The following is a 19,293-nucleotide window of genomic DNA, read 5'->3' as shown; positions in this document are numbered from 1 at the left end:
ATGCCAGAGACCTAAATAAAAGTGCACAAAATACATATGTACAATAAAATAGGTGCAATAGAAAATACATAGGAACAGTTAAAAAGCATTGATTTCTGGCCATGAAATGCTAAATTAAAAAAATCTCCCTACCCTAAAACAAACCTCCGCATTATTTAATAACTGTAAGTAGGAAAGTGTAGCTCTACAGTTTGTAATTTACAAAAAATAGGTATTAAAAAGTCTTTAGAACAAAAGTCCATAAAACTGTAGAAGAAAATAAAGTACAATAAGGACTGTGTTGACTCATTGTCACATGGACAAGTACACATACCGGGTTGTTGATTTTATTGGCCTAAGGGGAAACAAACCGGGTGAATTATAGTGCCTTCTCTAAAACAAAACAAGAATTTGCAATGCAATAGGTCTCGCATTAATGATAGTTTGAGGTATTGGTGTTGCATTTATAGAAGGTCTAATATAAATGTGAGATGTGAAGATGCAGTACCGCAAGCTGCACCTAGATGTCCCTAGTAAGCATCATAAACTTTGAAGATATGGTAAATCCACCCTACCCATAATGCATTGCATGGAAAACAGTACCACAGTACATCAATCAGACCCTCCAGGATTTCGCTATTTGCAAAAGAATTGCGAAATCAGCAGTTTTGTTAAAATGCCCGCAAAATTACTGGAAGTGGGCTCTTGGAATGGGATTATCCCCACACATATAATTTTGAGATTCTCAAAGTTAAGTAACAGGGCCCCCTGGCAGGGACAGAATTAGAAGGACAAAGAGGCTTACTCCTGTTTATAAAGGATTTCGCATGAGAGGCTAGTTTTGAGGGCGGTTATCACAGCCGAACTCAGGTTGGTAGTTTGTCAAAATAACAACGTCTTTAGCTTTGCATGCTGTCTCTAGAGTTCCTTTGATGCCTCATTCCATCCAGCGGTTCAAAGGAGTGTGAACTTGCTCCCAGTGTGCACGTCTTTCACTAGCATTGGAGCACCTACGTTAGCCTCAGAGGCATATGCACAACAACTGGTGATCGTGTGGACATTGTTGAGGCAACAGACTGACAGAGAAGCCTCGATCATGTGATGTGGTTGGATGTCATCCGCCACACTTCTGCTGCTAAGGTGTCCAGTGTTCTAGTGGGGGGCATTTCGGTACTACCTCATGAAAAATACAGTGGCCATTCAGATATGGGTCTAGCAGTATACGCAAGGCGAAGAACACAGTATGCACAAATATTTTACTTTGCCACGGGTTGGGGCCATCGAGAAGTGATCCTGATATGTCATATTTCCAGGGATCTGAGGTAATTTGCGACCTCTTGACTCTGGAATGGGGGCCCAGTGCTGCAGTGCTTTCAAGAATCTGAGCTGCACGTATCTTTTCCAGTCTGGAGGTGACTTCTTCTCTTGACATGGCTGATACGGTTTCCACTTATAGTTATTTGGAGTGGTCATCAACAATAACTAAGAAATATCTCTCATCTGGAAATCAGACAAAACTTGCACTCTCCCGGACCACAGATGGTATAATATATCTTCTCTGAGAAGGGCAAGTGGGTCTGGTGGCCCACACATTCTCTCACCATGGCTTTGATTATGCCGTCCACTAGTGGAAAACAAGCACTGTTTGTCAAAATTGTTTTGGTGTTCACCACTCCCTGCATGAGCTGTTTGGAGGACTTGTTGGTTAGGGCCGTAGGAATAACAAGACAGTCATCCCTCAGGTGAATTCCATCATCAGCCACTGCAGGTTCAGTACGGATATGGCGTACTGGTGCTTAGTTTGTAAAATAGTAAGTGCTGGGCCCCTTACCAGGAGAAAGATGTGTCTTGCCTCACGGATCCAGGAGGCAACGGTGCCCCGGCGGGGATGCATACATGGGCGCTAGAACATCCAAGAGGTAAATACAGCTCCCTCGTATAAAGTTAGGATTGGAGCTTCGCTTCTCTAGAGCTAGAGACACTTTAAACATGCCTAATTCAAGGTGGAATACTCTGCTAAAACAGTTTCCATTGATTTCAGGCTGAAAACGAATTATTATGAGTAACAAAGTGCCGTACAAATTGCAGCTAACTTCCCATATTTGTGCAGCTAAATTTCCATATTTGTTCCGCTAAATTTGCTAATCCATGCCGCAATATCCTGGGGGGTCTGTTCAATATATACAATTAGTAGCTTTGAAATGTGACAAGAGAACTATTATATTAATTCCGGATTAGGTTGTACTCTATGTGGAGCTAATGAAGGGAAATTTATAGATGGTCTAATATAAATTTGAGATGTGCGAGCAAGTAAAGAAATCACTGCTAACCTTGTTTAGGACCAAGTGAGTGTCCTGTCTGAAGGCCTTTAAGAAAATAGTGTCTTGAGGTTGTAATTAAAACCTAGAGCATAACAACAAATGTAATAGGGAGTGACCTCATGGGAGGTTACACAAAGAGACAGGGAGTTACTAAGGAGGGACTACAAAGCCTATTAACCAATGAAAAGCCACCATTTACAAAGGACAGGGACAGAAGCCAATTAAAAAGATGTGTGGGATGTAGGCAGAGCATTATTCACATATTCTGAATCTAGCATGTCTCAAAGCGACAGTTCAAACTCTGCCTAGGCGAGACCTAAAAAAAAACAAAAACTTTTCCCAGTGACTAGGTGCAACAGACAAATATTGCTCCAGTTCAATCATTTTTAAGGTGAACATAGAACCTAATGCTAACTTTGCACATTTTATCTTTTTCGCTAGTTAAACAACATCTTTCCATTAATAACTGTTTGACAAGTGTTTTATTGTCTGCACAAATAGTAGTTGGAGTCCAAGAGAGAATTCCGCCCTAGTACATTAAGATTGGGCCCAACATAAGCAAGCCAAGGTATTTTGTGCACACTGTCGCAGGAAAGGTGATCTTTAATAAAAGATTGATTTAGAGCTGCTTCTGAATTTGGCAAGATCGAAATCCATAGAGAAATGTGCCCCCATTTTGCTAATTCTTTTATGTAGGCGAGTCCTACTTCCTCGTGACAAACAAAATGAATAGAGGTAGGAGCAGCGAAAAGACCTCAGCAAAGCGATTCTCCTCCACCTTTAGAACATTGAAATATGCATGTCCCCACACCCCAGAACCATATAAAGCTGTGGAGAGCCATTGAGTGTTATACATTTTCAACAGTGTTGTCAACAATTTGCTCCCGCCAGCCCTAGGAAATTAAAATGAGTGCCCACAGACTGACTCAGTCTCTTGCGGCGATTCTGAATATTAGTTGCACAACTACCAGAAGAGTCGAAGTTAACCCCTAAGTAGAGATGTTGTTTTGCTATTCCGTTATGCAAGAGTTCTTCTATTCCTCTGTCTGGGACCATAAGCCATTAGGTGTTATTTACCAAAATTAGTTACAAGATCCAGGTCTGCCACAAACTGTATAAAGGTTTTAACAAGACAAAGTAGAGGCCTAAATGTATGGGTGAGTAGTACAGCATAATCGGCGTTAAAAGGGCAGATGTTGCTATATTATTTATCCTGGAAACATCAGACTATGCCTTGGTTAAAACAGAATCAAGATCATTAAATGTACAATACAAAAAAGGAGTGGTGCCAAAACACAATCCTGACCTACACCCATAGTAGGCTCTCAATGTAACCCTGACTGAACGTTTCTCATTAAGTACGAATAAGAAATGTACTAAAGTATGTTCCAAATCCAATTCTATCAAGGACAGCTATAATTTAGTACAGTTTACACTGTCAAAGGCTAAAGAGAGATCCATAAAAGCGAGGTACAATGAGCAGTGCCTGGCTATAGTGCATTTCCCAATAATTAAGTTTAGGTTCATTTCAGTGAGCATTCTGGCTTTTGCAAGAACTACAATATTTACAGAATCGGCAAGAATAGTAAAACTATTCACGTATCCACTATTGGAACTATCGACCTACATCTTCTGCACCTGAGAATATTCTTCAGAAAAACCTAAATATATACTCAAATATATAAAATGTGATTACATTGTTTGTAAGAATGGTTTGAAAAAAATAATACATATTTTATAGCAATCAGTGATTGGGCCCACAGAGAGATTTAAGAGTCTAAGCAGTGGAAATACTTGATCTTTGTCCAACCACTTCAAATAATTACTCATTAATTCACCTTGTGTCCGGCAGAAAAAACAATATGCAGCTCCTATCTTGCACAGGTTTTTTTGCAAAAAGAAATAAGTCTCTTGGAATTTCTTGCCAATTTCCAGTGTTGATTTATAGTAGGAACTCAAGGCAACATACATTTGTGCAAAACACCATAACACCATAATTAGTAAAAGTTTGATTCCTGTTTTGCAAAAAGTGCAAGTCTCCATATTATCCTGCAACGTGCCATATCAACTGTATAACGGTGCAAAGATTAGAAACTATTCCTTAAACGTTGAATCCTGACCACTTTCAACAACAATGTCTAGAAATCCGGAAAGGTCAGGAAAAGCATGTTACATATATTTCTCACAGTCATAAACTTATAAACGTTGCCATATAAGTCAGCTACTACTTTTCCTGCAAACTATCAACAGACACATTAATGAATCTAAACCAATTGTATACATGCACCTATAGACCTATGATGACAACTTTTTATGCCTAATTTGAAGTGTACAGTCTGTCGATAATTAACAACATAGGCCCAAGAATTATTTCCAACATTTTCCTCAATTTGTGTATTTTTGCAACATACACTTAAGATGTGTAAGGCTACTGTGGGCAGATGATTTGCACACACGACATGGAAATTATAGAAGGGTACAAAGAGAATTACGGGAATGTTGTTTTTCACCTCAAGGTTCCGAGTGACATCACAGACAACTTGAGCTTCGCTCTCTTTGACTATTTGAAGTCACTCAGAACCCCTCAGTGAAAAACATCCCAGTAATTCTCTGTTACTCATTTATAATTCTAATAGAATTCTATATAATAATAATAACTGTTTTGAGATACTATTTTGTAGCACACTCCTGTTGCCTCTATGTGCTGTGAATGCCAAGTGTTACCTACTTTTATAGTACTCAATGCATTCCCAGTGAGAGCATGAAAGGCTGATTCCTGCCCTTCAGAGATTCAGATTTATTGCGTCAGCCGCCAGTTTTTAATTTTTTGAAAAATTGAATCATTTCAATTGAACATTCAAAACACCTTCACTGGCCTTTCAATGGCAGTTCAGCTTCCTTGAGCTGAGATTACAGCTCTGTATACACAAACATCACCTTTTCCCAGGTGTAAGTAACTTTAATCCTTCAGAGTGAGATATGAGAGACAGCACCTAAAGCTAATTTGTCCAAAGCACGTCTGCTAGTTTATTTTTTAAACTTGCTTGGTAGGTTAAATGCATTTATGTGGCGCTTCTACAGAAGTCAACTCCACGTGCTGTTCTGCCATATTGAAAGACAGAAATGTTACCAAGAGGGATGTATTGTACAAACGACTGAGAAGGGGTTCAGAACCATTCCAAACGAACTGCATGAATTATCTCAGTCCTGCCAATTTCCTCCAAAAACGTGGGATAGTTCAGGGATTCCAGACACAGTGGTCAAGTAGAGATGGATCAGCCTCTCAAAGTCACCTTTGCCAAAGGAGTCCCCAATATTGTCTACTGTGTCAAAGAAAGCTGTTCGGTGCCATGTTGCAGGTGGAATATGGGCAGGTAGGCATCTTAGCATGTTTATACAGATGACTGTGGATCTACCTCATTACTACCATTTCAGTGTACTGATTATGGGAAGAGGTACAATCTAGTTACGATTTTCCAGATTTAGTACTGGTTATTAAATAATAGAGCGATTAAGCAATTTTCACCTAGGCATTAATAATACTTAAAAAGATGTTCATAATGCCTTGAACAAAGGCAGCAACTATGTCTTGGAACAAAGTGGAACTACCAACATATGACTACATTAATAGATTATTCTATTGCTTTAATCCTACAAGTTATAAGGAAAGCAACCATTTTGAATACAACAAATGATTTTATTTAAGCACTTAAGACTTATTATTTTGAAATATACAAAAAAACGAAGTGTTCATGCCACAACCAACCCACAATGAAAATACTACAGTTATAAAGTCAACTACTTAGCATCACTTCAAGAAGCCCTAATGATATCACACTTAGCTTTTCAAGCCCTATCTTTGACATACATCCACGAAGATCGCAAACATCTTGCATATCTAAAAATTACAATGACTTGATTTGTGAAAAAGAATGGAATGGATTCATATCTTTCTACTTTGTCACTCTTGGTTACATGGACTTCCTGATCCTGACTGCATTTAGAGTGGTGCTAGGATGGTCCTTGGTATAGCAGTGATAAACTAAGTCAAAAATTCCCTGCTATCTTAATTTTTGTCATTTGCCGTTTAATTTTCCCCTTAACACATACACGAGCCAAAGAGATGCGTGTATGATGAGCAGGGCCACTCATATGAATTAGATTGCATTAAAAATTAAATATAGTGAGTGAAGTTTTATGTACTTTTGAAATAACTTTTGGTGATTGAGAAATGATAGTATACATTTTCACTGACTTTTCCATACAGTTTGTGAAACAGCAGTTACGTTTTTACATTTCTTATCACAAAAAAAAGAAAATACATTTGACGACCTTCACATATTTTTCATAAGATTTGAGGGATCTAGAGGTGGTTATTCTAGAATAAGAATCGATCCACACACTGAAAGCACAAATGTCTTCACGAACTAAGACTTACAGTGCTACATTTTCTTCCACGCAAATTGCTTTTAATTAACCTAGATAAGAAGCTCAACATAAAAGAAACTAACGTTTCTTCTGCAGAGTACTCCAGAGATCCATTCTGTTCCCCCAGCTTCTGCAGCTTCTACATGAAACCACTTGGCAGCATACTAACCGATAACAGCATGGAGATTCACAAATATGCTGTCAACATGCAACTCTACCTTATTTTTTTACTGCTCATATTGTACGGTGATTCAAACCCAATCTCAAACTCATTTGAAATTGGGTGTCCAGGGCTTGTCTAAAACTCAACCCTAACCACAAAGTTCCTCATGTTTGACCACAACAACTAACAACCGCAATCTGAAATCTGGCTCTCAAAATGAACGTGGCTGTATTAAATCCACAGCTCACATCAAATCACTTGGACTCACACTCAACACTGACCTCTCCATTACAGTACACGTCACAAAAAAACAAGATCGCATTCCAACTGTCGCAAAAAAAGAAAAGATTTCATCCAGGGTGCTATAAAGCACATTTGAAAAATGGTCCAAATCTTTAATCTCTCACAACTGAGAAGAGGCAGCATCCTGCTCTTAGACCATGTCAATACAATAAGTCCACCCCAAAGAGAAAACTACACTTTTAACCAGGTCTCATAAAGGCCTAAATAATTTGACCACATTTCCCCAATGTTGATGGAAGTCTACACTGGTCCACCCTCCGAGCGTACAGCATTCATTTTAGCTACTAACTTAAGCTTCAAAGATGGATAGCACCACAACAGAAGACTGGACACCCTTAAACTGGCAATATAAAAATTACAAAACTGGAACTCCAAAAAGCAAATAATTCTCTTTTTTCTCTACAAATGTTCTTAATCCCCATCACCTTAGAAAAGCTCCAAACCTCTTGCATTTCAGAAAGGAGCTGAAGACTCACCTTTTCAGGGATTCATACATCTCCAGTCATCATCCACCTTTATTTTTGCTTCATTGTAAATTAAGTATGAATCTGTCTTTCTAGCAAAATCTGCACCCTACATTTAACCTTAGATAGCCACCAAACAACACAGAGTGTGACAGTTGTGCAGTGCGTACCAGCATACCAAATAAGATAACATACCTTCATGTGAAAAAAAACACCTCTGAAAGTATTTACGTCTAAAAGCAGACAGCATGGGTTCATATGCAAGAACAAATTGGATTCCTGTCTGTTACCTTTTGAAATAGTGACTGCTCCAAGTGTCTGTTCAAAGACAATTCACTTCACATGGCTATACTGGGTACCCTTTATAGCAATTGGATGACACCCTTGAATGACTGTCCTCAGCTGCAACTAATGCTCAATCAAGATTTTATAAAAGTCTAAATGTTTACTGTTTCCAGAGTCCTACACTTTGATGCCATTCCACCAGATGGCATTATGTCCTATTATTTTACATTCATTTTTACATTATACCATTAAAAATATTAAGCCACACTTGTTGCCAAATCAGTGAAAGTTGCCCTGGGCTGCTGACATTCAACTACTAGTCTAGGCATTCATAAGTAAAATAACAACTTCTTCCAGACTATTGACAATCTGCTGATGATGGACATACCACTGATATCTAATGTTGTATACACGGGGTGCTCCTGGATAAGGAAACTAACCAGATTGATAGCACAATCTATCAAATCAGGGAAATGCCGAGTGGGCAGATCCTAGACAGCATTTTCATTTTGACAAATTACTCACTAGCATGCCAGTCGCAGATGTATCAAAATAAATACTATATGGATAATTCAATGTAAAAAGTTAAAGTCAAGATGCTTTTACCAAATGTTTGTAACTTATTTTGGCTATGATTGCTGTAACAAGTATAAAACATATTAAAATTATATTCAAACAAAACATTACTGATTGTACATGAACCAAATGACTGGTAGTCAATTATCCAGCCAATGCAAAGTTGTTTCCGAATATATACAAAGATTTACAAGAAGGTAGGATTGCTGCTATTTCTTTTTAGCAGAGCAGTTGAATGTTGACATTTAAGAGAAAAAAATATTGAATAATGAAAGCAGTGCAAGATCCTTCTTACCTGGTAGATGTCAGACAAGCTGCTGCTTCCAGAATCGCTTGTGATGCTACATCCTGAATGACTAGAAGACACGTGGGTCACCTGTGGATGTAGACTGTCTGTAAGGTGCAGCTTTGTGAAATCTGCAGGAAGCTGAAAGAAAGAGATAAAAACCTCAATCATCAGGTCTCAAAACTTTTGAAAAATTATTTAGTTCAGGTATTTGATAGAGCGCACTTCGCTCCAAGGGGCTGTGGAGCATTTAATAGTGAATCCTTTAGTTGGAGAAGGATAATCTCAAATGCAGTAGGCAGAACCTAAAATTGAGCACACAATTATGAACGTCCGCCTAACACAAGATTACCCCAAAAAAAGTATTAAGTAATGTACATATGTAACTCGGGTGAACCCGATGATGAAGCATGCCACTACTAGAGAGGATGAGGGCTTTTTTTTTTTTAAGATTTTTTTTTTCCATTTCCCCGCTCCTATTAGTAATACTTAGGTTTGGCAAGTGATCCCATAGTTTCCTTGCACATCACTAGTTGCGTATTTTTTTTTAACATCACACATTTTTACCAATCACGACAACCTCTGTGACAAAATGTTTGTTCACAAGATATGAGACTCAGGACATAAAAAGATATGTCCAAAAATCTCATGTGCCAGTTATGTGGCAAAGCTGGGGTTAGAACCCAGTTCTCCACATTGGAAGATACTATATAAGAAACCAGACCGAATAGGCTTCAGAATGAACACAAGATCATAAACTAAATAACTCTTTTCAACATAAATAGAATGTTAAAATAGTGCTGAAAGCATTGGCGGCGAGATATTGAGCCAGAAATTTGAAATCAAAATGAGGAAATCAAATGAGTTCTGTAAATGTGCCTTGAGATTTGTTTGGCAGCTCATTTTGGGTGCCTTCCAAAAGCATATTTTGCGCTTTACAACATGTACTTTAAATGCCCAAGTTACATGTAAACATCATTGCAATGAAAATCCACAAACTCTAGAGGGTCTTGCTGCTTTTTATGAAAGCAAAACAAAAGTAATCAAGACACAGACAAAAGGTGTATGTCCGTGAAACCTAAATAGCAAGCATTTGCAATGCAACAGGTCTCGCATTTACGATACTTTGAGTTAATGGAATTGTAAATGGCAATAGCTTAAATTCTCTCAATGTGAGACTTATTGAAGAGCAAATAATTTTTGCTGCGTCTAAAGAAAGGGGTGCGGCCGCCATCAAAATGAAATCGCTGTTTGGGGTGCTTTTACCAAACAAATGCTTATTGGGTAAAATAACCCCATACCACGCTTTCACTTTAATAGTGGCCGTGCCCCATTCTTTAGATACGGCTCGTCAAAGAAAGGGGTGTGGCCTCTACTTACGTGCATGCGCGGCATGGGGCACTTGGAAACAGACCAAAAAAATATATTTGCAAAGCAATAGGTCTCACATTTGTGAGAGTTTAAGCTAGTGCCATTTACAATGCGCCAATAGCTCAAACTTTCCTAAATGCGAGACCTACTGCATTGCAAATAAATGGCTGCCATTGTCCCTGCTGCTTGGAAAGTGAAAGCATGCATGGCATATTGCTGCAAAGCACGTTGTGCCTGCGGTCGGACAAAACTCACGCAAAAAATAGTGCCTGAAGACTAAATAACACAGACCATGTAACAGAGGATAAAGAACCAGTCCTCATGGGAGGTTACAAATGAAGACAAGGTGGTACTAAGGAGGGACTAAGGAGGGACTAACAAGCCGATTTTTAAACCAGAATCGAGCATTTACAAAGGACAAAGCCACAAGCCAATGAAAAATATGGGTGGAGAGTGGACGGAGCTTCAAGTCCATACTCTAATACTGATTACCTCTGAAGGCTCTACCGATTTAAAAATCATTCACCGCTTGCTGCAAAGGGCCCATGCAAAACATCACAATTTACTGTTCAAGGCATAGCACTTTCCAACAACCCCCCTCTCTTTTAATAAAATGTCTATAGGGAAGGTCAGAAAGTTTTGCTTTTGATTTGTTTGATTTAGATATCTCTGAAAATCATTGTTCTTGTGTCTGCGAGAGCATTCCACCACAAAGTTAATGATTAAACTGTCTCACCAGAAGAGCGAAAAAGTGACCAAGTTCATCAGGCTCTAGTGTTTCTCACTCCTTTTCATCATGTGGCTATTTTAGATTTATTTGGGGTTTTCTTCTTTAATTTAGCTGGACTTTTTAAAGATTCTTCATGTTAAAAATGCATTATTTTTTCCATACCTTTAAAAAAAGTACTAAAATTTAAAGTGTTCATCTCACGTCTCGCCAATCTACTTGGAAAAATATTCACAAGTCTCTAAATGCATTTGAATAGTAATTGAGATTTTCTGATAAATACTGAGACCAAGGAACTGTTCATAACATTACATAGGAAATGTCACCTTATTACATTTACATTGCATCAGTACTACTACTTCTTCTACCAGCAAGTGTATCTGTATCACTAATCTGTACAGTCACCTACATGTGTAAATTCATTTACACCGATGATTCGATCTAAATTATTATGTTTGGGTTTAGCTTTGGCTCCACGTTTAAGTAAGTAGATGGAACCAATGAACATGTTACAAAAAAATATATGTAGCTATTACAAAATAATCAAGACTGTAATTGATCATAGTAGATGAGTAAAAATTATCCTGGGGTAATAGATCTGCTTTCCGCTAGAATAGCTGCAATGAGCAATGTTTACTTTTATTTTTAGATTGCTTTTCAGGAGATGTAAATTTCAGCATAAAAAGTGAATTCCCGGCTTTTCGTGCACGGTGCAGTTCTTTAAAACACAATGACACAGATTTGCCCCTTTTATTCCAGTATAATTTAACTCACATGAATCATATTTTCTTGACACAAATGCACACATTAGCCCACATGCCTAGCTTGAGGCCTAAAGAAAAACAAGTCATAATAAAAATAGAAGTATTGTTTGCAAATCATCAGCCCACACAGATTTCCTTCCTAAGCCACCTGAAAGAACAAAAACTTCCGACACACAAAGCACACCAAATAAAATCAATATTGTGAACAAATACACTTATTTGAATTCTACAGTATTTCTATATTTTGGGTAAGTATATTCTAACTTCCCTCAATAAAACACCTGACAGCACATTGTGTATTTACCCTAGTTGATCATTTACCAATTCAAAACTCGATAAGAACAGGTGTCACAATATGAAGGGTCAGCCTTTCTTTCTGTTTATAACATTTCCTTAAAAATATTTGTCAAAAAGACTTCCTTAATCAGTTTAAAAAGTTCTTCTCATAGCAGAATAGTTTGACATATATTTATGAAACTGGCGAGCAGGTCCGTAATGTGTAGTAGAAAGTCATATCAAACACTATATTTAAAGATCCATGCGTTTTTCAGTCTAAAGCTAGAGCTAAACTTATCTCGTCCCAAAATGTGTTCAATGTTGACCATGAAACACTTCATAGAAAACAGGTCAGTGCTGATTGGCTTCACAGTTATGCTTATTGCCCACTTTACAAGCATTAATCCTCAATAGTAACTCAAAGGAATAACACAGATATTGTGCAAGGTGTCATTTATGTCAATTGACATTGTGAGGTTACCGGACGCATATACTGCAAAATCGAGCGATGAGAAAAATACACGTGCCAGCAGGCCAGCCATGAGAAACGTATGGCTTTTAAATTTGAATTTTGATGTGAATTGCCCATTTTCGTATTACTGTGCCAATTCGCAACATGTGGTCACCAAAATGTGAAACAATCTATGCAGCAATAGAGGGTTATTTTGCACTCATTTACTAAAACACATATGTATGATAATATTTCCCATTAGAAACTGTTCAGGAATAAAAAACTACTCAAAACGTAGAGGTCCGGAGATCCTATTTAGGCTAATAATATAGGGCAGAAACATGCAGGTGTTTTAGAGTCATAGGACTATTATATTGTTCCAAACACTGATATAGTTTTTTATTTTTTCTATCCACCCCAATAATAAAGACATACCTTGAGAATGGATGAGGAATATTTATCCTTCAAGTTATGCCCTCTATTTAATTGTCTTCATAAGGGCTCCCTGGAATAAGGTCGAGCCCACCCTGGGCTTTAGGAGCCAGGGTAACCCGGATGATAAAGCATGCCATTACTAGAGAGGATGAGGGTTATTTTTTTATTTTATTTTTTTAAGATAATTTTTTATTTCATTTCCCTGCTCCTATTAGTAATACTTAGGTTTGGCATGTGATCCCACAGTTTCCTTGCACATACGAGGATACTGCACAGAGAATACTTTTAGCTCAGTAACAGGAAAACAAATAGCCACAGAAACACGAAATAAGTATGTGTTAAAATAAGAAAAAAATGAGAATGTATTCAAAGTTAACAGTGGACTATTATTATAAAAGGGTGAAACTTTAACGAGGAGGAAATCTGCACTGGAACAGACACTCTTTTGTACCAACAGTTAAGCCCATCGGAAACCTTCAAAGGAAAATACGGACGGAGTAAGTGGATATAGAACTTTTTCCTTCAGCAACATTTAGTGATTTTAACCCTATAAATAGCTCAATATTGCTTTCAGCCTTGCAACTCCACGACATCATACTTTATTTTTGCACAACATGATATTCGACTGGACAGCTCAGGAAAATGTGTGCTTATTAGTATATCTTTAATACCACATGTCAATTCTACGGGTTTAACATTCTTTGGTAAAAATGTGAAATCCTCTTCAACATGGACTGTGCACTAGAAAAATATCACACAACGCCAACAGTGCTGACTCTTCACAAAACCAAGCACACACAGCATTAAAAAAAAACACATTTTAATATTCCTGCAAAAGAGTTCCATGACAATTTAGATTTATTCCTTAATGATTGGGACTAGTATTGTGTCATCCACATCTAGTTAAAAATGGACTGTCCGAGCAGATGAAGAATTGTACACAGCAAGTTTTGTTGTTGTATACAAAATTCCAAGAGCAATTATCTTCTGTTGTTATTTAGTCTGTTTGTTAATAATGATAATTGTGTGCATATTATTTTTTTATTGCAGCTAAACCATAAGTAAGTGGCAAGAGAGATTGGGACTTTAGAATAAAACTTTAGGCACTAGAATGTGTTTTTAAAAAGGAGATTTTGTAAAGCTAGGCAATATAATTTGTCTTATTGTATTTTATGGAAATATATTTGTCAGAATAAACTTAACTTGAACTGACAAATAGCGATTTACCAATTGTGAATATACGGTTTTATCCCGCATACTTTCATCCCGCATACCATTACTCTGGATTTTTCACAACGAAAATGCAATTGCTCCGCAATACCATTACCCGGCAAAACTTTCACTCATATGACTTTACCACGTATGCCTTTACAATGCAAATGCATGCGTGGTGAAGTCATAAACTGTGTAAAAGTGCTGTACCTTTATATATATATATATATATATATATATATATATATATATATATATATATATATATATATATATATATATATATATATTTATATATATTATTCTGCGTGGAAGCGGCTGTGAATGGTGATTTTCTAAATATATATATATTTTGGAAAATCGGCACGCTGCAGACTCACACAGCCCAAATCCAAAATGACGAAGAGTGGACCCAATAGTTGCTGGTGCAAATAAGTGGATTTATTTCATAATTGCCAGCGCTGCCACCATGACGCGTTTCGCCTCCAAGGAGGCTTGATCACATCAATCAATATATATATATATATATATATATATATATATATATAAACCCACCCTGAACCCCAAAAATTCCCCACCACCCCAAAACCATAACGCACTCTGAACTCCAAAAATACCTCCTATACCCCAAAACCCTAACCCACCCTGACCCTTGCACCCCAAAACCTTAAACGCACCGTGAACCCTAAAAATACCCCCTACACCCCAAAACCCTAACCCACCCTGACCCCTAAATTACCCCTGAACCCCCATAACATGTACCCTTAACCCCAACCTCAAACCCTATACTTACCTTATACTTACATTTAAAAAACATATGCTTTTACCATTCATGCATTTACAACGAATTTCGTTGTAAAAGCATGCGTGGTAAAAGCATATAAAATGTAATGCCATACGTTGTAATGCCATTGAGGAGTCATGGTAGATGCGTTATCAAGGTATGCGGAGGGATGGTATGCGGGATAAAAGATTTGTGGTAATGGTTGTTTACCACCAATTGTGACATACAACATTATAAGAGATATTGTTTTTTCACACGGAAGTGGATACTACTCATGGCAATGTCAGCTTTCTGAGCTATATTGTCTATTCAAAGAATCTGTACACTTGCAAAAATGCCTGCCCTCATACTATACCTCAACAAGCATTGCTAAAGCAATGCCTTAGGCTCGACCTAAAAACCGACTACCTCGATGATCAGACTCAACCCAATATGCACAACTTTTGTGGTTGGGACTTCAGAGCCAATGTAACTGGTACAACCAGCCGTCACTGCCAAAGCTCTTGATTAACAGTCAATGACCCTCATAATGACAAACTTCTGACATGAGGGGGAGAGGAAAATATTCGCAGCTGTAAACCAGTTAATTAACCAAGGAAGCCAAACCATTATTTATCGCATATCATTTTTCCAGACTCATACATGTTGGAAATGCTCAAACCTAATTTATTTCAAATCGATGATGTGGGGACTGGAGAGAAGACAGAAACGGTGTCACTACTTTACCAAATGTTTCCTTTGTTTTCGATTTAAAGAATGCATAATAGTGTTTTGTATGAATGAGTTGTATAGACAGAAGAGACAGGAAAGTAAAACCCCAAATTCCAGACATTAATAACACCAAACCAACAAGCTAACGTTGCAGCTATTACTGAAACGGCTGGAAAATAAACTATTATTGACACATTTGTATACTTTGATGGAGACAAAAGTGGATAAGCACGGTCTGGCAATACCCTGCTTGCTGCTGCTGTGACTGCTGAAAGAGTCTCCCATTCAATCCGCAGGAGACACAGGCCTCAATTATTGGGTTAGCCATTATTTTGCATATTGACTCTGGTAATGCTATGCATTTTCCCATACAGAAATCTTGATAGGAAAGCAGCGCAGACAGCAAGATATAGTGGTCCGTCTTGCATGTGGACTCCGGAAGTATGGCCACATATGCAATTTGTTCCGTGCTCTTTCTTGACTAACCAAATAATAGCCCTTTCAATTTGAAGCGCTCTGATTTGTGCATAGAGATAATGTTTTAGATCTATTTCTGATCTCTAAACCATTGTCATGCCCGCGTTTCAGCCAGCGATCGGTCTCAATCTACTAGAGCTTATGGACTTCAATAATGCAAAATGGCGAGGGAAGAAATTTCCAGATTCTGAGCACTCAAATGTGGAATGTTCTAAGATTCCAGTTTCATCAGAGGTTTTAACTACTATAACATCTGTGCAGCAAAACGATCGAAAACGCAGTTAGAGGTTAGGTCCTGAAATAAATTATTAAATGTACAACTTTTTGAGAAAAAGAGGGGCTTGACTGTATTATCACAATAGTATCCATAACTGTTGGGGGATGTTTTATCCTACAGAACAATTGTGGGTCACGATAATGGCACCTAAGAAAGACACAACAGCCTAACTAGGCTACTGTTACTATAACTCATAACAATAATGTCCACACATCACAATAAATGTACAAATCAAACTGATCTAGAAATCATGGTTGGAAAATTCAGAATGTGCTTCTTTGCTAATGAGTACACTTTGAGTTAATTAGTAAACATTAACCGGACCAACAAATAAAAAATAAAAATAAACATTTGTGAATATGCTTTCATGATTAGTGACCCTTGTATGCCGCAAAGTTCTCCGATTTGACAAGAAATTGTGGGAATTGTGTGGCAGACAGTGAACTGTTGTAAACAATGCATCGGATAGATTATTTAATGCTTCAAACATCATACCACAAGGTTCGGAAAAGTAGACATCCATGGGAAAATCAAATATTTCTCTGTGTTCCAGGTAGTCGTCCCTCAGGAAAATTTCTTGGGATAGAAACTTTAGGGAGGACTTACCACTTTTGAGACGACTTTGCTCCCAACAGTTGTCTCACCCAGACACTACAGAGCACTCTGGTTTCCCAAATCCGTGTATAAATGGCTTAGCCAGCCCAAGCTTTTTCTGAGGCTTGCATTGCTAATTTATTTAGATAATTAGGATTGCAAATCCAAAATGGAAATAAACTTGTACTGGATGAGCAACTCACACATTGGCTTGTGACACTCAACTCCTTTGAAAGCCAACACATTAGAATACAAAGGGGCAAACAAAGGCAACATTAAGTACATAAACCAAGAAGAAAAAGTAGAAATAGATGTGTTGTATGCAACAGAAATAGTAATAGGACATTTTGGTGTTTGACTGTCAAAAACACAATAGTTCAGCACATCTTTGTTGGTAATGTGATGACATTTGAAGATTTACTGTTTGAATACTACAACATAGACCATTTCGCAAAATGTAACCGCTTGCAGGTTTGAGAAATATACAAGAATCTGAACCTTCAGTTCTGCGTCTTTAATTGGGCATTCAGCAACTGCCCTACAGAAAACGCTCAAAAAGTCTCTGAGCAATTTTGTAAGTGCTATTCAATCACATACAAAATTTGTCATGGGGCAATATTTTGGAGCTATACAAAGAAATATTTGATAAGCCGCTTTTGGCCACTATATCTTACAACCAGAATCTACTTTGGGCTACATACTCATCTGCTTAGGGAAGCATTTGTCACTGGATCTCCATGAAGGAGATAAAGAAAAAGACAGAATCAACTGAGTGGCAGTGTCCCACCACTTTCAGAACAAGGAGCGTAATAAGCGGAAAATGTGGCTCTATTGTCCGATACCAGCACTATCCACATCGGGCATACCTTCCGGTGACAGGTTGTCATACGGATTTGCTGGGGATTAACATTGGAAAATTCCAACTTGAAACTTTATAAAATCACTTATATAAGATAAAAATCTTTAAGATAAATTATCTATCCTTAAAATCAAACTAGTCCTGGATGTGTGCTTGAATGTGCGTCCTGGAAATCCTTTAGCTATGCTGACTTTATACAGAGCAATGCGTAGGAAGAATAACCCCTGGTGAAGAGAATATTTTAAGATCGTGCACATTATTTAATGGAGGGAGGGGATTTCTGCCACTGACTAACAGCAAGACTACGGTTAAGCGTCAACAGTAACAGTATATTACTCTCTGATTTTTGAAGTTAGGAATACAATTATTTCTTTGGGAGAAAAACCTCCTAATGTGAGAATGCATTGTGGGTAAAAAATAAATGCATTTTCATTTTATACCGTCGCCATTTATTTACTACAAGTTAAGCTCCTTATAAATCTTGATATTCAAATTTTGAAACTTTTTTGGCTTTTTTCACGAAAAAGTTCAATTTTGGTAGCTACCAAACAGAACAAAATCTTCTGGTGGATTGTTACTTAAATTGATAATCTGGACATATCGCAGAGCACTGCAAGTGGCAGCTTGGGCAGAAAACTCTGCATCAGTTACTTCTATATTTTTCTTTTGGGAGAATGTGCATGATTAAGAGAGGCCTACATGCCATTGATCTGGTGGGCCAGTCCAGTGTACCTAGGAAGGACTTTACTGAAGATTGTCCAGGTGCTCATTGTATTTAGTTGCTTTCTTAACTGTAGGTGTGACAGATCAAGGCGAAGAAAAGATTATGTGCACAAAATAATTGCCTTTTGTCTCTTATGTCTCATGTCTTATATCACATATTTCAGGTTTTATTTTGATATATTATCAAATAATTAGCGACAGTGATAATGAAAATATACCCTTGATTTCGTGCAAAGACAGCAACAGCATGCAGATTAATTTTCTAAATAAGCCTTCAGAAAGGGTTGATATCTACAGAAAGCGAGCAGTTTTTGTAATGATGTACTTCAGTGGGTATGCTTTATTCATCTGCCATAGACCTACAACACTCTTAAGTAAGAACAATAAGGGATAAGAGAGTGAGGACGTGCATGCCACAAAATGTGAAAGCAGATAATCAAGCCATTTTGATTGCGATGAATCATCTCATCAGCTCCTTTTCTACTGCTCTCCCACCTGTTTACCCACCAACAAAGGCGTAATACAATGAACCACAGCTGCACAGTTAAAAGCAAAGAAAATCATGATTTGGGGGCATGTAGGAAATGGTTTCATTCGACCCGGATCACAAATAAGCCTTGCCCTACTTTCTCCAGCTTCATATTGAACTCTGTCAAGCTGGATCCATGCAGAAGCAGAAGTAAGGAAACCAGCCCACAACAAGACATGTATATTAAATGTTACATTAGTGTTCAAAAATTATATTTGATGGTTCTACTTAGTAAAAGGCATTACTATTCTCTACAAAGAATGTAACAAAAAGATTGCGTACACGTATCCCTTCATAA

At 37.7% G+C, this 19,293-nt stretch overlaps 1 protein-coding gene across 17 annotated transcripts in view; it reads right to left on the bottom strand.

The window, feature by feature from the left end:
- Positions 1–19,293, bottom strand: part of RAPGEF2 (Rap guanine nucleotide exchange factor 2) — a 924,668-nt gene that overhangs the window by 226,568 nt on the left and 678,807 nt on the right. For all 17 annotated transcript variants that reach the window (XM_086962364.1, XM_086962365.1, XM_086962376.1 and 14 more), the window contains one exon: positions 8,815–8,946. In XM_086962364.1, the coding sequence (XP_086818490.1) occupies positions 8,815–8,946 (132 nt within the window). The remainder of the gene's footprint in view (positions 1–8,814; positions 8,947–19,293) is intronic.

Source organism: Lissotriton vulgaris, chromosome 3_1 (assembly GCF_964263255.1).
Source record: "Lissotriton vulgaris chromosome 3_1, aLisVul1.2, whole genome shotgun sequence".
Lineage (NCBI taxonomy): Eukaryota > Metazoa > Chordata > Amphibia > Caudata > Salamandridae > Lissotriton > Lissotriton vulgaris.
The sequence above is the reverse complement of the archived record's forward strand: the minus strand, read 5'-3'. Positions and strand labels throughout refer to the sequence as shown.